Below are 23,420 nucleotides of genomic sequence, written 5' to 3'. Positions count from 1 at the left end.
CCTTGTGATTAATATTCAGGTTATACACCCATAGCCAGTGCACTACATGGGTGACATTGTGTCCTCAGATGTCACATCTGGAGGTGGGTAATATCCATCTGCCTCTCATTGAAAAGTGTTCATTTTAATCACTTGGTCAAGGTAATCCACTGTCTGGTGTCTCCACTGCATAGTTTCTGTTTTCCTCTTGCAAATAATAAGCCCTCTGTAGCAGGGCACTTTGAGACCTTCAGATATCTTATTCCTTGTCAAACTGTCCCTCTGGATTTCTCAGCCATTCATGACTCTTGCTCGAAGCAGTCTTGACTCTAATGGGTGCAAAGTGGTGATTTTCCAGCTCTGCCACTCTTTCTACACTTGTCAGTCTGCCTTCTGTTGTGAGGAAGAGCACTTCTTTATTATATCTCCTTATCATATATTCATTTTCAGTATGGACTCGTAGATTCTTGTTTTGGTTTTGTTTTTAATAAGTAGAATTTATTTTATAGAGTAGTTTTAGGTTTACCGAAAACTTGAACAAGAGGTACAGAGAGTTCCTATGTACTCCTGTCCCCCTCCCCAACAGTTTACCTTTTTAATTAGCATCTTGCATTATTGTGGTACATTTATTACAGTTGGCCAATATTGATAAATTATTAACTGAAGTCCATAATTTACATTAGGATTCACTCTTTGTGTTGACAAATGCCATGTACTGTACAGAATAGTTTCACTGCCTTGAAAATTTTCTGTGCTCCATGTGTTCACCCCTCTAACTCCTGGCAACTGGCAATCTTTTTTTACTGTCTGCATAGTTTTGCCTTTTCCAGAATGTCATATAATTGGAATCATACAGTGTGTAGTCTTTTCAGATTGGCTTCTTTCACTTAGCAATGTGTACTTAAGGTTCCTCCATGTCTTTCATGGCTCGATAGCTCGTTTCTCTTGATTGTTACGTAATATTTCCTATGGGTCTACCACAATTTGTTTATCCATTCACCTGTTAAACATCTTGGTTGTTTCCAGGTTTTGGCAAATATGAATAAAGCTGTTATAAACATTTGTGTGCAGAATTTTTGTTGATGTAATTTACTCAAATTTTTCATTTGAGTAAATACCTAGGAGCACAATTGCTGGATTATATGGTTTAGCTTTGTAAGAAACTGCCAGATTCTCTTCCAAAGTGAATTACCATTTTGCATTCATACCAGCAAGAATGACACTTCCTGTTGCTCTACATCCTTATCAGCTCTTGGTGTTGTCAGTGTTTTGGACTGTAGCCATTCCAGTCGGTGATCCTGTGTCCTTTCAATTCTCAAGTTTCTTCTGTTTTCTAAGAACATCAGTTTCTTCTTATTTGTGTGTAATGTAATGGTAGTTCAGCTAGTATTTTGCAATATTGTTTTGAACTTCATAGCTGTTATGATTATTTTAAATTTCCCTGTAGTATTTTAAAGTTATCTTTGACTAAGTAGTATAACAAGTTCTTTTTTAACTCATTAACTTTTTTTCCCCTCATTTGTGCTTCCTTTAGATGTATTTCTGCCATTATAGTTGCCTTTTGGGATTTTTACTAATTTGCTCTTCCCTGTATATGTTGTGATACTGCTTATTGGGCATAAGTTATTATTTTTTTTTTTTTTAGTAATCTATTTATTTATTTAATACATTTATTTATTTATTTATTTATTTTATTGGCTGTGTTGAGTCTTCGTTGCTGCACATGGGCTTTCTCTAGTTGCATTGAGTGGGGGCTACTCTTCATTTTGTGGTGCACGGGCTTCTCATTGCAGTGGCCTCTCTTGTTGCAGAGCACAGGCTCTAGGCACGGTGGGCTTCAGTAGTTGCGGCACATGGGCTCAGTTGATGCTCACGGGCTCTAGAGCGCAGGCTCAATAGTTGTGGCACACAGGCTTAGTTGCTCCGTGGCATGTGGTATCTTCCTGGGGCAGGGATCGAACCTGTGTGCCCTGCATTGGCAGGCAGATTCTTACCCACTGTGCCACCTAGGAAGTCCGGGCATAAGTTACTGTTGTCTTTTGATAGACTTCAGAGACACTGAGCAGATCTTATTGGCTCACTTGCTTCTTACTGTTTATGATTTTCAAGATTTCTCTCTTTTTTTAAATGTGTTTATCCAAGAGGAAACACTTTACCTGATAATGTTACCTGAAATCATCTCTGAGAGTTTTTGAATATATGTATGAAGGAATATTGTTTCCCCATCTAAAGGGTCATGGTAAATATACTTTTCTCACAATGAAAACAACACCATCATCATATCATGGTTTTCTCTTACTGTCACCCTCTCTAGTTCTTAGTTGGAAGTGGTAGGCTCAGCTCAGCACAGTGGTTGACTACGCAGTTGGTTTGGCTGAAGTAGAAGATGATAGTGAGGCTGAAATTAAAGATCTAGAAACACTATCCAGGAATTGTTGGTGTTCCATACTGAACAATAATGTGGAAAAGAGTCAGACATTATTTATTGCAGAAGGCTAGATTCAGTGTTATAGTATTTTTCAAAAGTTTAAAAACAAGCAAAACTAAACAATATGTTACTTAGGGGTACATACCTATATGGTAAAACTCTAAAGATCTGTAAAGGAGTGACTAAAAAGGAAAACCAAAAAGCTTACTTGTGGTGAGAGAGGCAGAGGGATAATGGGATCAGGGGACATTTTAGTTCTTAAGCTGGTTGGGGGCATCGTGGGTGTGTTTTATTTTCGTGCTTCATAGCTTAGATATACTTTACATAACTGCTTTTAAAAATATATGAAATACTTAAAAAAAGAAAAAGTGGAGATAAAACTGGGACTTTGAAGCCAGGTAGACCTGGGTTCAAATCCCAGCTCTTGCTTACAGCTGTGTGGCCTTGGGCAAGTTAGTTATTTAACCTTTTTGAATTTTACTTTACTCACCTTTAAAGTGGAAATTGCATGGTTGTTTTAAGAATTGGCAATAATGTATATGAAGTGCCAAGCATGGTATTCATACTAAGTAGGGGTCAGGTAAATTTTTTTTTATATGTATGTTAATTTATTTTTATTTATTGACTGTGTTGGGTCTTCGTTGCTGTGCATGGGCTTTCTGGAGTTGTGGAGAGCAGGGGCTACTCTTTGTTGTGGTGTGCAAGCTTTTCTTCCTATGGAGCACAGGCTCTAGGTGCGCGGGCTTCAGTAGTTGTGGCATGTGGGCTCAGTAGTTGTGGCTCACGGGGTCTAGAGCGCAGCCTCAGTCGTTGTGGCACACAGGCTTAGTTGCTTCGTGGCATGTGGGATCTTCCTGGCCGAGGGCTCAAACCCATATCCCCTGCATTGGCAGGCGGATTCTTAACCACTGTGCCACCAGGGAAGCCCCAATATTTTGGCTATTAATATGGTTACTGTCAGGAAGAGTGGAGTTTTGAATTCTGAAATCTATTAAAAATTCTTTTCTTGATCCTGCAGTTTATAATGTAAATTTAGATTTTTCAGGAAATCAGCATTGTGGGCTAAATACAGGGTATTTAGTATGGGAATTAAATAAAGTCAATTTACATTTCTTATCTATTTATCATTTAGGTGGGAGACCTACCTGATGCGGATATTAAACCTCCAGAAAATGTGCTGTTTGTGTGTAAATTGAATCCAGTGACCACAGATGAAGATCTGGAGATAATATTCTCAAGATTTGGGCCAATAAGAAGGTAGTCTCTAGAATTAGTGAAAGATTTAGAAAAACTAGCTGTTAGTTGGTGGTTTTCTAATAACGTTTTTGATGAGTCTGTCAACTCTAGGTGAATTTTATACTGTTGAGTTTTACAGATGAGTCTGTTGGACAATAGGGAAGAGAAACATGTATGTAAATGTGTATGTGTAGACATATGTGTGTATATATATTATAATGTGTGTGTATGTATTATAAATTGAGTGATTCTCTCACTCCAACACACACATTTTCAACTCTAAAACAGGAAGTGAATGGAACAGTCTAAGTCTAGTTCTGTAGCATTCTTCTTTAATATTTTAAATATCTCTCATTTCAGTTCTCCCTAGAATTACCAGCAACCTATGTCAAAATTAATTTGAATTTAAATTTTCTAAAATTTTTCTTCTGGTTAATTTTCCTTGTATTTTTAATGCAAAAATCTATGAAGCTAGTATTTTGGTGAGAAAGGGAAATATTTTGTAATTGATTAAAGATATTATTTTATGTTTAGAATTTCATTTCGTTTTTTCTTCTGTGAAGCCATTCTTTATTCTTCCTATTAAAAGAAAAATCTTTCTATAAAAGACTACCTGTCTTTATTCCTCTTCTCACTTGTATCATCTTTATAAAAATAATTCCTATACTGCTACTTATTTTTAAATTGGAGACATTACATTCTGACTTCTTGCTAAGGAAGATGAGGATTCACCTCTATTTCTATCCTGCCCTCTGAATTCTCTCTACCTACTACTTTGCTTATATCATAATTTTGGTTAGATCTTTGTTCAGTATATACATTTTAATGTATACCTAAATATTGTAACAGCTGAATGATATTCTATAATGTGATTAGTTTTCCTTTCTCTCATAATGTTTTATATCCCTGGTTTCATTTCATGTTTTTAAAATGAGACAAGATATATGAGGAAAAAGGATTAAGGCAGGTGCTTTAAATTCCACCTTATTGGCCCTTTCACTTGGTTATTAAGATGGAATAGTTCTGTATAATAGCTAGACTTATGGGATTACATTTGAGCTTGGTTTATATTAAAATTCAAAAACCCCAAATCATAACTTTACTAAACATGTGTATATGTATGAATACGTGTGTGTTATTCTCCAATGACATTAGATAATCTGTAATTCATCTGTATTTGGATTAGAAATAAATTATGGTTTAAAAGAATTTTTAGCAGTAATTTCCCTTTGCCAAAGGAAAATTAAATATTTTTATCTTATTCTTCCTTCAGTGTTTTGGGAATTTAGGATTGTAGGCCTAGATAGGGCATTTATAGAAGAATCCAGATAGTTTAGTTTCTAGACCAGTGAACTGTTTTTTAAAAAATAATTATTATTGAAGAAATTTGGAGAAATATAGTTCTGTGAATTTAACTTTGCCTTTTAATAACTGGCTTACTTTGTTTTTTACTTTTGAAGAGTAAAATTAAATGCTTTTTCCTTAAAGTCACTTTTTGCCAAACTTTCTTTCAGTTGTGAAGTTATCCGGGATTGGAAGACTGGAGAATCCCTGTGTTATGCTTTTATTGAATTTGAAAAAGTAGGTCGTAATATAGATATGTTAAGTTTGTATTTTTTTTCCTATAGTATTAAAGTGTGGAAATGCATAGAACTTTTTCTAGTCTCTAAGATTGGAAAATGTTTGCCCTTTCTTTAGGCACCCAAGAAAAATAACTTTATTATATTCAAATAGGGGATAAATTTGACATCTGTTAATGTTAATATATGTACCTTTACTTTAGGTTCAGGTTCAACCTGTGTGAATGTATCTTGAAAATTTTAAAGTTTTAGGTAAATTTATTCACATTCTATAAATAATTTTTCAGTGCTATTTTTCTTCCCTAATGGTCTATTTGTCTATCCTTGCACCATTCTCAAATTGTGTGAATTACTATAGCTTTGTAATGTCTTGCTATCTGGTAGTGTGAGCCCTCCAACTTTGTTCTTCTTGAAGATTTCTTGGATATTTTTGTCCTTTGCATGAGTTTCCATATATGTTTTTTAATCTAATTTTTAATTGAAGTACGGTTGATTTACAGTGTTGTGTTTAATCTAAATTTTGAGGAGATTTCTTAACTATTGTTTAGGTATAAGTAAATTAAGTATTTGTAAATATCATCCTCCTGAAAAAAGTATCTGAGAACTTTCTCTTTGGGGAAATGGCACAGTGATGGAATTATGCCTTCCTAAGGGTAATCAGTTAGATTCATCAAACATGCATCTGTTGCCCACCATGTTCTAGATGATGTTCTAAATGATGTAGATTCAAAGATGAATAAAGCTTTGTCCCTTGGAGTTTATATCGCGTTTAATTCTTGACATATATGGTAAGTAAATATGATTATAACTGGTTCTTTTATCTGCTTCCCTTTGAATTGTTTCTAGTTGAGTTGTGAGGAGACCAAAAAATAAGCTTCCATGGATCTAGGAGAAAATTGATCAGTGCTGGATTGAAATGTGTCATTTTTAGTCTTCAGATGTCAGAAATAGGGATGTAGGGTTTGTGAAGTTACTAACAGAAGAATTCTTAGGTAACACGGACCTTGGTATCATAGGCCCACAATCCATTATCCAAAACCCTTGGGAATAGCTGTTGTTCCCATTTCAGACTTTTCAGAATTTAGAAATGTAATATGGTGTGTGTGTGTGTGCACGCGAGTGCATGCACACATCTGTGGATTACGTGATACTCTTGTAGGTCAGCATTCCATGATCACAAAAATACTTCTGAGAAAACAAATGAATGTTCGTATTAAGTGGAATAAGTTAAGGTTTTAGCCTCCCATTAGGTCAGGTTTTGCTGTCACATGGATTTTAACACCAAATTTATAAAAGCAGCTTTCAGTTTTCAGGATATTTTTGGGTTTTGAGTAAAAGGGGTTGTGGATTTGTATAACACAGTTGATAAGTGTATGTATGTGCACTGCAGTCAGACTGCCTCGGTTCAGATCCTGCTCTCACCCTTGCCAAATGTGTAACCTTTAGCAACCTCTATACCTCTCTAAATCTCTGTTTTCTCTTTGAGAAAATGGAGGTAATAATAGATAAAACCTCCTAGGGTTGTTATCAGAGTTAATTGATATAATAGATGCAAAGCATTTAACATCATTTGGTGCCTAATAAGTATTCAAATTTTAGTTTTAGTAACAAGAAACTTTTTGTGTTTTTAATATTTGTTCTAGCTACAGAAATCTTTTCCGTAAAGATTTATGCTTGAGTTTTTATGATTACTATCAGGAAGAAGATTGTGAGAAAGCATTCTTCAAAATGGACAATGTACTTATAGATGACAGAAGAATACACGTGGACTTTAGCCAGTCTGTTGCAAAGGTTAAATGGAAAGGAAAAGGTATGTTGGTTCATCTTTGTTTGTATTCTGCTTTGCATTCGTGTGTATGTGTGTGTATGTATCTCCTTTGATAGTGCTGTTAATTAGAAATGCCCAGGAATGTAACTCCTGCTATTTGATTTTACGTAGTTGCTCTCTAGCATCCAAGATGCAGGTGTGTGTGCGCGCGAGTGTGTACACCTTTATTTTAAAGTGATGATGATTATGTTTTCTATGTTTGACTGTATTATAAATTACTTATAATTACCCATCACAAACATGACATGTTTCCACAGTAATTATTATGATGTTGATGGTTTGGGTCTTCTAGATGCAAAACTGTTAAAAATTCTTCTAAAGTTTGTTTGTTTTAGTTGTCGTATGGTACAAAATTGAAAAGATCCATGGAAAGGTGGTAGAACAAAGTCTCCCTTCCACTCTTGCTCCTCATCCAGCCAGTTTCTCTTACCAGAGGTAACCACAGTTACCTGTTTCTTTTGTAACCTTCCACATATATTCTTTGAATATATCTAATTATACATATCTACATATATATACACACATATATACATATATTTATTTGATGTTTAGAATTTCATGTTTTTGCCTTATATATCATACATATGTATATATTATATGTATAGTTTTTTCCCTTAGAAAAGGAAAACAAATGGATGCAGGCTATACATAACTGTTTCTATACCTTGCATTTTTCAGTTAACAGTGTATCTAAGAGATAGTTCATATCAGTGTGTAAAATGACAATTTATTCTTTTCGTTGGCTGCGCAGTGTTTTGTTGAATTATGTATCATAATTTATTAAACCAGTCCTATTAATGGACAGTCAAGTTCTAGTCTTTTAATTCTTCTGTGTACTATGTCCTATCCCTATACATATGACATTTCCCATATATGCATATATATGTCAAATAAATTCCTGCCAGTAGTGGCATACCAAATTTAAGGTTAAATCTGAGTATACTGAAATAAGATGAGTTTTTGATTGCCAATGCAGTGTTTTTAAAAGGTTTAACTTTGGCAGTTATTCACCATGTAATGCTAAATTTTACTAGGGATTCTAGGATTACTTTCTATGGAACACTGTATTTCTCATGATTATTATGAACTGTTTCTTTTTTTCCACATGTAGCTACGTGATCAAAAGAATCAAATAAGTACATTCAGGAACTATAGACAAATTGCTGGCCTGATGCAGTGTAGTTCTGGTCCCATAGTACTGCCAAGTAGCTCTCCTGTGGGGCTTTTTTCCCAGAGAGCTAATTTAATTTTGTCATTTGGGATATATATGAAATAAATATTATTATAATTCCTCATTACAGAGAAGGAACTTGAGGCATAATCTTGTGAAGGGATTTACCCAGGGTCAGCTTTACCCATATTTAAACAGGTTCTGAATCTAGTTTTGTGATTTTTTTTCTCTCTCAATTTTTTTCCTAACCCATCTGCCCACTGAAGAAATAATGCTGCCTTCCAAAGCAGTTTCAATATAGTTTATTTATAAGATGCCTTTTCAGTGAATTTCTTCATGATTTTTTCTAAAATAAAATGTCACATAGGAGACATGCTTCAGTTTCACCTGTGCCATCATAATGTAATTTGTTGTTAATCTCAGTTAATTTTGAGATAATGTTATATATTGTGGATTCACATTTTAAAAATGGACTGTATCCTGTGTACCATTCACAGTGCTAAGCACCTTTCCTTATAGCCTTATTTAATGATTCCAACAGCTCTGTGAAATGTTGATATTATTTTCATTTCCTAAATGGAGGGAATGAGTTTCAGAGAGTTGAAGTGTCTTACCTAGAACTTCTCACTGGAGTCAGGATTTGAATCTAGAACTTCTCACTTTAATCTGTTGCTTCTTCTACTATGTACCATAACTGCTTTATCCATAATGAGACTTCTAGTGGCGAGCACATGGCAGATGTTTTCCAGTGATGAAATGATGCCTGTTTGTTACAGTTACCAGTACTTTAACTCCTATAGTTGTCTGTTTCACAGTTATGTGAAACATTGTCTACTGGCCATTTTTTTTTTCAGAGCCTCTGGAATTGCCAAATAGATTCATCTTGTCTTTGATGCTTATCCCCCCACCCCCCTTTTTTGCTTGTATTTTCTCCTTTGTTTAAAGACCCTGGTGGCAGTCAAGGTATATCTAGGATTCTCAATCAAAACACTTGTACACCTCAAGTTTGCTTTACTTGTACATTCAATCTTGGACCAGAAGGAGGAAGCCTTCCCCCTGAAACATTTCCTCATGGTAGTTGAGGAGATGGGGAAGGCAGGTCAGTCAACAGGTCTAGGGCATGGATAGGATCTGGATCCTCATCTGCTAAGAGACTAGGTTTGAGAGCGGAGAGGCTGCATGGAGTGCTCTCTCCTTTCATGGCCCTGCTACTGTAGGCCAGTTAGGGTTTAACAGTGGGTCCTATTTTTCTGAAGAAATTGTTGATTTCATTTTTTGGCATTTGGAAGGGTTAAAGGTCTTCTTAAGCAAGAATTTCAAAGCAGAGACAAGTTTATCTTTGGTGATCTCATCAGCCCTTGCTTCTCACATCTCTTTAATGAAAATCTATACAATTCCTGCCGTCCTCTATCTACTTGGTTCTCTTTTGAGATTTTAGGCAGAGTGTCTCTTTTGACAGATTAGAGGTCTTCAAATGCTTACTTCTTCCGAATTTATAAAGCCTCTCAGGTCTCAGACACTGGTCCCAAGCCCTCGATTTCCTTTGGACCTAATGTTCTCATAGACTTAATGGCTCTACTTAAACTCTGCGTTATTTTCCAGTGATAATTTAGGATTTGCAAGTTTGGTGTTGTAATATTCATGTATGTCATTAGGGGGCAGCATATGGCTACCTAGCAAGATTTCAGTTAAAATAGTGGTAGAGAATGAATTACTATGATTCTTTTTTTTCTTCTCAGCCTTTATCTATCCCCAGATATATATGCCACTTATAAAAGTGTTATTATATAACTCTTATAAAATAACTATTGTCCTTGATTAATCAGGTGATTTTTTTTACTAAGTTCTTTTTTCTTGTTTTAAATAAATAGGTGGGAAGTACACCAAGAGTGATTTCAAGGAGTATGAAAAGGAACAAGATAAACCATCTAATTTGGTTCTGAAAGATAAAGTAAAGCCCAAACAGGAGTATCCTTCACAAGAACCAGTTGTTTAATACGTATGGACCATCCCCTCTGGAGAGTAGAGTGTGATACCTTATAAAAAGGCTGTAGAAGACAAGGTTCCTGAATCCACATGGTTTGTGAAGAAATCACTTAGTTTATCGTAATGTCTTTTCACCATTTTATATATGTTTGCTTTGCTTTTTCAGTATATTTTCTATTGTATGGAGAAAGGTAAGGTTGAAAGAAATTTTGAGTCTAATTCTCTTACCTCCCTACACTTAGGTTAAGGTTGTCACTTATTCTCAGAAGATCTGCAGGTAAGAGTTGTATTTCTATATATAATCTTAATGTTTTAAATTTCTCATAGTCAGAAATTATTATAGCTAAGCTAAACCCTTTGTGTTAACCCTTCTTATATATTTAACTTCTTTGGAGTAGGTGAATATGTATATAACAAAATCCTGTTTTTGTTTTCCATGATTAGATTGCTTCTTTCTGCATAATACATTGTCAGTCTAGCAATAAATATTTATTGGGCTTCTATTGTGTACAAGAGTTGACTTTTATAGTATTAAAAAGCAATTCATTGACCTGACCCTTTAATTTATATGTTCTTTCAAGTTTTAGGTTGAGTCAAATAAGAAGCAATGATACATACTTTTCATATTATGTCATTTGAATGTGTTCATTGATATTCTCATTATAAATCTGTCACTCCACACATGGCAAGGGTTATTTCTTTTGTGATTCTTTCTGGTAAATGGTTTCTTTGTTTCCTGTTGGTGTTTTAGAGATTCTCTTTTCTCATAGTATATAGACATTTTTTTTCCAAGTATTCATCAAGCAAAGATGACTATGAGGTTGACCTGTTAAGTACTTTTTATTGTGTTGGCTATTTACAATACACAAAGCATTGTAAGGTGTTAGAGTTGGATAAAGTCTGGAGTATACTTACATAGTCAGCATGAAAAGAGGCTTTCACATGCACACAAACCAAACAGTTAACTGAGATTGGTCTGAGAAGATGAACATTAGAGGGGGTATGATTGAAATCTTAGAATCTTAAAAGGTATGGATGGAATACACTTGAGATTTATTCACCAAATCTTTGGTGAATAAATTAAATCAAGGCCAACCACTAGAAACTGCAGTGGAGTGTGTAGGACAAATGAAAGGAAGGTCAACCGTGGAGTATAAAGTAGAAGGAGACATCTTCCCCCCATAGTGGGTATTCAGGCTGAAAAGGAAGGATACCTCGTATTAAAGTATTTTAAACTCAAGATGATAGGTTACTAAGAGTTAAGAAAGGAACTGGGTGTGCTTGAATATCAGGGAGAGGACAGCTGAGGTGGGATACTATTTTCTTTAACTGTGATCCATTATTTAAGAAACAGAGTTTACATCTTGACCCAGTACAGCCCAAGTATAATCATTCATACACACACACACACACATACTTGAACAAAAGTGTTATAAAATATGTTTATTAGATGCCATGTGCTCTGTTTTCTTGTCTATGTGACTTTAAACTGCTGGCTTTTAGTGACCTGCTGAATGGATTTTGCACCCCACTGATGGGTTAGGATCAGCAGCTTGAAATACTCTGAAGCTCTGAAGCACTTTGGACGGGGAGCAGCATGTGTAGAGCAAGCACTGAGGTGAAATCTGAGGCAAGGACTGTTGATTTGTATCTGGAAAAGGAGACCATCCGGAAGGTACTGTGGAAACACTGTGACATGGTATAAAGGAGAAAAGAAGTTGGAGATAACGGAGTAATAACAGGATGGTACAGGCTGATTAGCCATCTTTAGCCATCTTGTGAACAGCCAGAAGGTGCAGTGTTTTCCTACGGAATGAGACATCCCCAAGGAAGCATAGAGCTGTGGCATGGTGAAAACAGACGTGAAACTCTAGTCCTGAGGAAATGTGTCTGCTGTTACTCTAGTCCCACCTGCCACTAAAATAGCTCTGCATTTTGGGCTTCTTCCTAATCTTTCTTTTGAAAACCACTTGTCTAGTCCTTGCCAGGCTTCCTCAGAATCTGTTTTAGAGTTTAAGATTATTTTTAGAAGAGGTTCTAATAGTCTTACATTTTCTCTTATTCTAATATATAAAATTTAAAAATGATTCACTCATAGTTCTACCACCTAGGCAAATGATAGTTTTTATTTCTCCTGTTCTTTTCAAGCCTTAATCTTTTATAAAGTTTTGTAAAGTTGTAGTCACTGTGTGGCATATACAGTTTTTGCTTCAAGCTTTTTTCACTTTTAATTTTTTATAAACACCATTCCAGGTTATTTAATAGCATTCATTTGTCATTGTTAATAATTTCCTTTATAATAATATATCATGTTGAAATACTCTGATGTATTAAGTATATCTTTATTACTAGGCTGTTTATTGTTCTCAGTTTCTGTTATTAAAAATAATTCTATTATGTATGCAGTCGGCCCTCTGTATATGCAAGTTCCACATCCATGGATTTCCAGCTGTAGAGGGAAAATATTCAGGAAAAATATTGCAGAAATTTCCAAAAAGCAGAACTTCAATTTGCCATGCAGGCAGCTTTTTACGTAGTATTTATGTTGTATCTACAACTATTTACATAGCACTTACATTGTGTTAGGTTTTATAAGTAACCTAGAGATGATTTGAAGTTTAAGGGAGGATGTGTGCAGATTTATGCATACACTACACCGTTTATATAAAGGACTTGAGCATCTGCAGCTTTTGATGTCCTCAGGGGGTCCTAGAACCAATCCCCTGTGGATAATGAGGGACAGCTGTGCCTTTGTTCATTTAACTTGCTGTTATTTTACTTTTTTATAAATTCTTATTTGAATTTAAACATGATAACTATTGATATGCATTGCTAAATTTTCTCCTAAAGGACTGAACTAATTTACACTCAAAAGAGTCACATGAATGTATTTTTTCATCTTATTTAGGCTTCTCTGGCATTGGGGTTTATAATGTCTTAACTTTTTCTAGTTAAAAATGTGCCTCATTTTCTAAGTTTTTTCATTATTGACATATGTTTCCTTATTATTTTTTTAAATATTTTATTTATTTATTTTGGCTGTGTCGCACGACAGACAGCATCTTAGTTCCCCCCTAGAGATGGATCCCAAGCCCCCTGCAGTGGAAGCATGGACTCTTAACCACTGGACGGCCAGGGCAGTCCCGTTTCCTTATTTTTTTTAAATTAATTAATTAATTTATTGTCTGTGTTGGGTCTTTGTTGCTGCACAGGGGCTTTGTCTAGTTGCAGCAAGCGGGGGCTACTCTTTGTTGAGGTACGTGGGCTCCTCATTGCCGTAGCTTCTCTTGTTGCAGAGCACGAGCTCTAGGCGCGTGGGCTTCAGTAGTTTTGGCACATAGGCTCAAGAGTGGTGGGGCTTGGGCTTAACTGCTCCACGGCATGTGGGATGTTCCTGCAGCAGGGATCAAACCCGTGTCCCCTGCATTGGCAGGTGGATTCTTAGCCACTGCACCACCTAGGAAGTCCCTGTTTCCTTATTTTTTATGCTACTTATTTTTTTCATTTGTGAATACAGTTTTTTTACTCTGTATATTTTTTGCCCACTTATCAGTTGTTAACTGTTTATTTAAGACAAGTGTTCTTTCCATTTTTCCTGACTGTATAATGAAGTAAAATTTGAATTAGTTTTGTTTTAGAAATATACTCTATGCTTCTGAGATGGTTTTTGCTTTAAAAAGTTATCTTTAGTCTCATGGCCTCCTTTGTTTACCAGATTCTTATGTTTTGATGTATTACCAGTGCCAGCTCTCTTGTTTGTCCTTAACTAGCTGCTACAGTCCAAAATATGATCTTGTACTAGATGAGCAGGCAGAAGACTCAAAGTCAAGTCACTCACACACAAGTAAAAAACACAAGAAGAAAACTCGCCACTGCTCTGAAGAAAAAGAAGATGAGGACTACATGCCAATCAAAAATACAAATCAGGTACTTACTGATGTTTAGACTTAGCTGTAGAGAAATAAATATTTCATCCATTTGTAAATTACATCTTGGGATTTCCCTGGTGGCCCAGTGGTTAAGACTTCGCGCTTCTAATGCAGGGGGCTCGGGTTCGATCTTTGGGTGGGAAACAAAGATCCCACATGCTGTGCAGTGTGGCCAAAACATTAAAGAAAAAAAATTGCATCTTAATGATTTAGGAGATAAGGGTATAGTCCTGAACAGGGATGGATGTGTCCCTAACTTAAGATGTAGAATGGTTTCACTAGGGTAATGAACTTTAATTTTCAAGAATATATATAAACATTATAAAAGATTGTTTTCAAAATAATATATCACATAGTTCTACATTGTGAAGCAAGAGTGATTTTCATACATGTGGACACTCACTTATCAAAAACAAGTGTGGTTATGGTAAAAAAAAAAAGTTCTTCTAATTTATCATATTAATTTATCACCAAGTGTTACATACAACACTTACAGCTCTTGAGGTTTTAGGGCCTGAGAAACATTTATGCCCTCTCATATGGTATATTTGGTATACATGAAATAAAAGCAGCACTAATAATTAACTTGATTATCCCCAAAGCTATCCTGAGCAGTACATTTTCTAAGACAATGATAATAAGAATTCCCCAAAGAAAACTGATTATAAAGAGAAGAAATCATTTCCAGCCTGCATTTTGGCTCTCAGTTAATTGAAAAACAGATTACATTATAGCCTCTTGCTGTGGTTTTTACCATGTGAGGACCTTTGAACTGGGCCCGGACAGATGAGGGGCTTTCAGTTGGCAGAGGGGACTCAAGACCGTGAGAATGTCAAGCAAAGACAGAGATGGAGAGATGCAGTGTGATTGGCAAAGTCAAGGGTTTGCCGTCAGAAAAGCTAAGTTTAGATTTCTACATTGCTAGTCAGTGATGTGACCTCATCAAATCTTTTAACTTTCTTGAGCCACAGTTTCCTCCTCTGTGAAATCAAGATAATATTTATCTCCCAGGCGTGTTAAGATTAAGTGGAAAAAAAAAAAAAAAGATGTGTGCAAACATTTTCTTCACTGGCTGTTACTATTATTTTTACAGTCAAATTGTGTTTTAAATCACTTGGAATAATTTCTCTCTGTGGTAAGGCAATTAACTGGATTCATATTTCAATTAACTTATTTCTCTTTGATGTTTAAGGATTGCTTAACATTTTTCCATTTGTTTTGTAGTTTTAAAATTTAATCGTACAGTTCCAAAGTAAAATCTACAAGGTGGTACATGTAGAAAACCTAGCTTCCATCCCTGTTCTCTCCCCCTTTAGTTCTTTCCCCAAAGGTAACTATTTTATGTGTTTATGGTTTATTCTTCATTTTCAAAATTTTCAGCAAATGCATATTTTGTATATATTCTTAACACCCTATTTTCTAGACAGCCTGTCTTCCTTTTCCTCACTGTCATCCAGCAGGGATCTAATCTGTTTTCTTTCCATAGCCCTTTTGCTGTTTAAAGATTCCCATCATTCATGACCTGCCCTCAGTTTTTACCTTACACCTTTGTTAATCCTTCAAGTAATCCTCACATAAATCAGTAATAGTAACATCTCTTGTGTCCTTATAATGTGAGGTGGATACTGTTGTCTCTATTCACAACAAAGAAAGTAAAGAATAAAGAGGTTAAGCCACTTGCCAGTGGGTTTATGTAGCTAATAAGTAATGGAACTACAATTTAAATTTGGACTTGTACCCCTACTGCTGTTCCTCTTACTTGGAATTTATTTCTCTCAGGTTCTTTCCTAAATCTTCTTACTTGGAATATATTCCTGTCAGCAGTTTTCTTTTCTAATTCCAGTTGTTAATTCTAATACAGTTTGTCTCATAGTAAATACTCCAGTGTCATCTAATAGGAACATCTTCCTCTTAATTTTTATGCTGTATTAATTTAGCCACAGATTGCCCCAACATGTTTTTTTAATGGTGGCTATATCACATTTCTGTGAATATTTAGCATGTTTTCCACTAAAACTCCATAATCCACACCCCCCCCCATTATGTTGCTTTTGGCTACAGCTCCTCATCCTGCACTTGCACATGGAATCCTCCATGAATTTAGGCCTGAAATACACATTGGTGTATTTGAGATAATCAGAGGTCTTAAAAAACTCCAAAGACTGGCTGCAGTTTAAGTCTGTGGTTCCCACCCTTGCACCCCTGCCTTTTTGTGAATCTTTTTTATCTTGCTGTTGATTACTTAAAACTTTACAGTAGCAGTAGCAAATGTCCTTTTCTTTTGGTAATAATATTCTATCTTTATCTCTCCCCTCAAAGTGTATTAAAGCAATTGTTTTTGATTTTATACTTTGATTTAATAATATAGCTATACTAATTTTCTCTTCTTTCTAATAGCATCCATATTTAAGATTTCAGTGGGCCCAATATTTTTCTCTTATTCTGCTTTTTTTTTTTTTTTGGCACATGGGCTTAGTTGCTCCGCAGCATGTGGGATCTTCCTGGAGCTGGGATCGAACCCGTGACCTCTACATTGGCAGGCGGATTCTTAACCACTGCGCCGCCTAGGAAGCCCCTCTTATTCTGCTTTTTATCCCTTTGATTCTAATCTCAAAAATATAATCATTAAAGGGAATTTTCAGTGCTAGGTAATTTTCAGGTATAGCTCAGATTTTCCTATTTGTTGGTGTTTTGCTTGGTGAGCTTAGTTTCCTAAGAGTGTTTTAACTTATTTCTTCAAGTGCTTTGTTTTTTAATTGAATGACAGCCTTACTGTTCAATTCGAAATCTGTTTAATTTTTCCACCTCATATCTTAATTCCAGAGATGGTTACTGTGTTCTTGAGGTTTGAGTTTTACTAGGGTTACAGGAAATGAGTACTCAGCCGTAGGCTGCCTAGCTGAGAAGTAGTCAGACTGCCTGTTCTTCTCTGTGGTTTTCATAGGGGTTTGGTATTCTTATAATTTAGGACTGTTTTTGTTGTCATTTTAATCATTTAATGTTCTTTTAGTGATTTAAATGTAATTAAATCTCTGATTTACTACCAGAGACCTCAGCAAGGACAGTTTTTGGTTGATTTTTTAAGGTTTTTTGACTATTAAACATGAAATCATTGGCTTGGTTAAGTTGATTACCTTAAATTGGCCATTTTATGTTTTTTTTTTCCTTTTTCTTTCTTTTTTTAGATGCATGCTTGTTTAATCATCGTCTTATGTCTTAAATGTATAAAATGAATAGAATTTTTAAAGTCCATTATGCAGAGGACCTAGAGCTCATCTAATTTGTTTCCCACACCTTAGATATGAAGATCCTGACCCCACAAGCCCATGGGTCTTATAGTTTAGTGAGAGGAATGGAACTTTAACATTTATTTTAATGCAGTCAGATGTGGTGTTATTTTTTTCATTACTCTATACCACCCCCTTTTCAATTTTATATGTATAGTTACTGATCAATGAAATAATTATCTCCAACCTGTGTGGCTCTCCTGAGTCTCACTTTCCTTATATCTAGAGTGAGGATAATATTGTACTACAAAAGCGCTTAGCACTGTGCCAGCACATACGTAGATCTGTTCTAACATGGCTTCATCCAGCCGCCTCAACTTCTCCTCTTCATGCATGCAGTGCTCATTCTTCCTCGCCTTTCAGTTTTCACTTAGGCTCCTTGTGTTAGCCTTCTTGCAGCCAATCCATGCCCTAACCCACTCATCCTTTGAGGCTTATTTCAAGTCCATTATTACTTCTCTGTGAAACCTTCGCTGATATATCTAACCTCAAGAGCATTTCTTGTTTGACACATCTCCTAAATGGCAAAGACCATTTGAACCTAGAGCTGCCCGACTTCAAAGCTTGTGTAGCTTTGAAAACTATGCTAAATAAGAGAGGTTTTAAGGTTTCATTCCATTTCAGATTTTCAGCTTCCTCGACTTTTTCAAAAAATTAAGTAATGCATAATCTTTTTTCTCTCTCTCTCTTTCTTATTTTAAACACTCAAAGCATGTCAGTGCCTGTATAATAGTGTGCTAAAGACTTTATAGGATTATACGTCAGCTAAAACAGTCTCTCCATTTTAAAAAGTTTATTACTATTATCTTCACCAGTACAGAAATAAGTACTAGGTGTACAGTCAGAATAGTAGACAGATATTTACATTTTGTGTATGCTACAGGAAGTATACAAAATTCTTTTATCTAGGGATGTCATATTTTGCTTGCAAATAGCTGAAAAGGTTAAGCTGAAATATCTACTCATTTTCTACCTCTGGGACTTATCGAATGACAAGAACTATTGATATTGTGTGGGAAATCATGAATCAGTTTATATTGAGGTATTCCACAAGCACTGTGGACTGTAGCAATCATGTTAGGTCTGTTTCCACATACTGCAGTCTCTGTGCCAGGCATAACGTACACTCTCTAGACACTGTGTGCAATAGTTGTGCATCATATGCTTAAAACCCAGTCCTTAGCCGTGAGTATTCATCACTTGAATTTTAAGCCTTGACATTGACATCTGCTATAATATGTGTAAGGTGATAGAGTTGGGCACTTGGGAGTTCAGTCCTTAGAATTTTCCCTTTCCTTTGAGGAATATTATAAGAAAGTTGAATTTTATTATCTATTCTTTAAAGTTGGCTCTGATGTCTTTAGATTTCAGCAACTTGCTGAGGTACTCATTTTAATCAGAGATAAGACACAAGCAGAGATAGAATTGCTGTGCTGTAACTAGGCCCTTTCTATATGGAAAAGTTACTACTGCTATCAGTAGTTATTGAAAATAGAACTAAATGTACCCACTTTATTGTCTTAGGACAACGAATTATTTCAGTGTTTCTTAACTCATTTTAAGGAAATATGTCAATAATGATTTTTTTTTGTCAATAATGATTTTAATAAAAACATTTATCTGCTTAGTCTCAACAGGAAAACTTATTTAAAGGTTTAGAGAGGAGCCGTTACAAAAAAATACTTTAAAAATAATTGCTCGGACCCAAGTATTCAGAATCTGTTTTCTCTTCTCTTTAGACTGATTGACCTGTCTAAAACGTCTTCTGGCTAGGTTATTTAAATGATGTCTTCTTTGTAGGATTCTTATGGGGATTTTAGTAGTTTCATTGTAGATCAGTGATGCAACCACATTTTTGGGGAGTGGAGAAGGGGGAGGTGGAAATGTGACTGAACATAACCAGAATTCTTGGTATTGCAATTTCACCCTAAAGACTTCTTATTTCAATTGGGCTATTTCAGTTCCTTGTTTTGGAATCTGATTTTTCAGTTCAGCTGAAATAGTAAGTACAAAGCAATGAGATCGTTGAGAAAATGGTTGTCTTTTTCTGAATTATTTTTGTTTTTTAATTTATAAGATTCTTGGCATTAGTGGTAGTGTTCAAATTTTAGCTGTTAGAACTGCTTGCTAATGGGGGACTTGTCTAAGTTTTGTTAATTGACAGTGTGTACAAAATGATTATTTTACGGATTCACTCATACCTCTCTCTTTATTCCTTTGACAGGATATCTACAGGGAAATGGGCTTTGGTCACTATGAAGAAGAAGAAAGTTGTTGGGAGAAGCAAAAGAGTGAAAAGAGAGACCGACCTCAAAGACGAAGTCGTAGCCGATCTCGAGAAAGGGATGGCCACTATAGTAATAGCCACAAATCCAAATACCAGACAGATCCCTATGAAAAAGAAAGGAGTAAAAAGAGAGACCGAAGCAGGAGTCCCAAGAAATCCAAAGATAAAGAAAAGTCTAAGTACAGATGAAAGTTGAAGAATTAGACACGAGTGGCTAACACATTTACTCTTGTATAACTTTGAGTACCAGACGTTCAGATTTTCTGTCAAAGCAGATAAAGACTCTGCCTGTTATTTTTGTTTCACAGTAGGATTATGGCCCTTTTAGATGAATACTGATTGTATAGGGCACTGAAAGACAATAAAGAATTGAACATTTTCTTTGTATACTTTTTTACACTAATTTTGTTATACGTAAATAGTAGTCTTCATTTTTAAAATTTTTCATATTTTTCAGTCTTTATTTTTAATGAAGTATTTCATACCTACAAAAATACACATATGTGTATATATAAATAAATATATATCTGCCGTGTACCTATTGGCCAGCTTAGGCCAGCTTATTACTGGCATTTTAAAAGTGCCCTCTCCTTCTCAAATAATTATTATTCTGAATTTTGTGTTTGTCATTCTCTTGGTTATTATTATAGTTTTACAACATATGTATGTATCCTTAAATGAAATGTTAAGTTTTGTGTTTTTGAATTTTATATAAATGATGTATGTTTACTTCTGTTACTTGCTTTTTTCAGCTTAGTTTTTTGAAAGGCATTCACTTTTATTGGTATATTGTATTATATAAATAGACCATAATTTATCCATTCTTCTGTAGATGGATGTTTGGGGTTTTTGTTTTTGCTATTGCAAACAATGCTGCTATGATCATTCTTTATCTAAGAGTGATTTGCTTGGTCATGTGATATGGACACCTTCATCTTTATAAGATAATACCAAGTTATATTCTGCAGTGGCTGTACCAATCATATCCCTACCAGCACTGTGTGAATTACCTTTGTTTTACAGCATTTCTGACACTTCGCAATTTCAGACTTTTTAATTTTGCCAATCCAGTGGCTGTGAAGTGGTATATTATTGTAGTTTCCAGCAAGAAGACTACTGTTATTCTTACATTTGTTCTTCTGTATGAAACTTTTTGTTGTCGTTGTTCTTTTTTGTGGTTGCTTTTAAAGTTTTGCTTGATCACTGTGTTAAGCACTTTGATTATGATGTGCTTGGTGTCTTTTTTTTTCTTTGTTTTTTTGTTTTTTTTTTCTTTTCCCCCTTCATGTTTCTTCTGCTGAGGCTGTTTCCTGTAGATTTATGGTTTTCATCAAATTTGGAACTTGGGGGGGCTTTTTCATTTATTTTTTTTTTGTCTCCTTCATTTATTTCCTTCCAGCACTCTAATTGTATGTAAGGCCACTTGAAACTGTCTCACAGCACTCTGACACTCTGTTTTGTTTTATTTTTTCTTTCTTTTTTTTTTCTTTCTCTGTGTTCCAGATTGGTTTCCATTGCTATGTCCTCATGTTCATTAATCTTTTCTCCTGAAGTATCTGATCTCTTGTTAATTCTGTCTAGTGTATTTTTCACCTCATACATTACATTTTTAATCTTTAGAAGTTCCATTTGGGTCTTCTTTATATCTTCCATGTCTCTCCTTCCAGGCTCCTGCTCTCTTCTATTTTTTTGGAAATCTGATGTATATTTATAATTACTGTTTTAATGTACTTGACCATTCTGTCATCTGTCATTTCTTGTCTGTTTCTAATGATTGATTTTCCCCCCTCATTATTGGGTTGTAATTTCCTTCTTTGCATGCCTGATAATTTTTGGATTTTACATTGTTGGGTGCTGGAGGTTTTTGTATTCTTTTAAATATGTTGTGTTTTGTTCTAGGACGTAGTTATTTAGAAACAGTTTGATCCTTTCATAGGTTGCTTTTACACTTAATGAGATAGGACCAGAACAGCCTTTAATCTAGGGCTAATTTGTCTCACTACTGAGATGATACCCTTCTGAATAATCTTCCTTATGCCTGGTTTATTATGAGATTTCTCCACTCTGGCTATTGAGAACAGGAACTGTTCTGAGCCCTGTATGAACTTGAATTTTACAGCTTATTCTTTTCTGGTGGTTCTTTCCCACCTTTGGGTAGTTTTCTCAAGTGCATACACTGATTAGCCGAAGCCTCAGGGGAACTCTCTGTAGATCTGGAATTCTCCCTCTGTAGCTCCCTCCTCTTTCCAATACTCTGCCCTACAAATTTTACCTTGGCTCCCCTAAATGCTCTACCCAGGGAAACACCCAGGCTCTCCTTGCAGTAAGCTCAAGCAATGGTAGGACTTTCCCTGTTTATTCTCCTCTCAAGAGTCACTGTCCTGCACAGTTGCCCATTGTCTGAACAACTTTGTTGTGTATATTTTGTACAGATGTTTCGTTGTTTAATATGAGGAAGGGAAATGTTGCCTCTGTTACTCCATTTTGGCCAGAGTAGAAGTCTCATTGTTTGAATATGCATTTCCTAAATGCTAACAAGGTTGAGCTTCTTTTCACATATATCATATTCATTCCTGATTGCTCTCTGTGAAAAGCTTATTTCATGTTTTTTACCCATTTTATATTATGTTGTTGCCTTTTTCTTATATATTTCTTTAAGAAGTTAAAAAAAATAGATTGTGGATACTAGTCCATTTATACTGTCATATATTGTACACATTTTTCTCTCAGTTTGTGGTTATTTTTTCACCTATTGATGCCCTTGGAAGAGCACAAGTTGTAAATTCCCCCCTAACTTTTTAATATGAAAAGTTTCATACATGTGTAGAAAAACATAATGAATATCCATATATATATTCCATCCAGATTAAACAGTACCATTTTGTTGTTGAACAATTTGAAAGTAAATTGAAAACATGATATTTCACCTTTCAGTATTTCACCGTGCATTTTCTAAAAAAGCATGTCCTATATAATCACAATACTGTTACCACACTGAAAGAAATTAAACAATAATCTCATAATATGTAACATATAGTATATACTCAGATTTCTCCCATTGTCCCAAGGATGTCATATTTAGATGCTGGTTTGTTTTTAAATCCGAACTCGACCAAGCTTCATGCACTACATGTAGTTTTTGTCATTTTACTCTCAATCTAAAAATTCCCTATCCATCCATCCACCCCAACCACCTTTTTTTTTTTTTAATGACATTGACTATGAAGAGTTCAGGCCAGTTGCTTTGTAGAATGTTCCACATTCTGGAATTATTTGATGGTATCTTTATGGTGTCCTCCATCCTCTCTACTTTGTATAAACTGTAAGTTGAGTCTAGATGTTTGATTAAAATTAGGTTATACATTTTAGACAGAAATTTTAAGTTTAATGTCAAATTTATCAGCCTTTCCCTGTGTGTTTTGTGCTTTTTGTATTTTGTTTAAGAAATCCTTAATAAAAATATTCTCCTATACTCTAAAAGTTATAAAGCTTTTTTTTTTCACAATTAACTTTAATCCATATTGAATTGATGTGTGTATGGTGTGATAATAGGGATTCAGATTCACTTCTTTTTCCATGTGTGGATATAACCAGTTGTCGAAAATCTACTATGAATGGTTCATCTATTCCCCATTGATCTGTCATGTAAGTTTCTAAATATATATGTGGGCTTTGTTTCATGGGCTCTCTATTCCCTTGATGTATTGTT

General features: G+C 35.1%; 1 protein-coding gene across 1 annotated transcript in view; it reads left to right on the top strand.

The window, feature by feature from the left end:
• PPIL4 (peptidylprolyl isomerase like 4) overlaps positions 1-23,183 on the top strand; it is a 33,080-nt gene extending 9,897 nt beyond the window's left edge. Inside the window, exons 8-13 of the mRNA XM_057739356.1 lie at positions 3,540-3,664; positions 5,158-5,224; positions 6,922-7,033; positions 10,094-10,190; positions 13,988-14,135; positions 19,649-23,183. Of these exons, the coding sequence (XP_057595339.1) occupies positions 3,540-3,664; positions 5,158-5,224; positions 6,922-7,033; positions 10,094-10,190; positions 13,988-14,135; positions 19,649-19,900 (801 nt within the window). The 3' untranslated portion in view covers positions 19,901-23,183. The remainder of the gene's footprint in view (positions 1-3,539; positions 3,665-5,157; positions 5,225-6,921; positions 7,034-10,093; positions 10,191-13,987; positions 14,136-19,648) is intronic.
• Positions 23,184-23,420: the final 237 nt, after the last annotated feature.

The sequence above is a fragment of the Hippopotamus amphibius genome, chromosome 6 (assembly GCF_030028045.1).
Source record: "Hippopotamus amphibius kiboko isolate mHipAmp2 chromosome 6, mHipAmp2.hap2, whole genome shotgun sequence".
Lineage (NCBI taxonomy): Eukaryota > Metazoa > Chordata > Mammalia > Artiodactyla > Hippopotamidae > Hippopotamus > Hippopotamus amphibius.
This window is presented reverse-complemented; position numbering and strand designations above follow the sequence as displayed.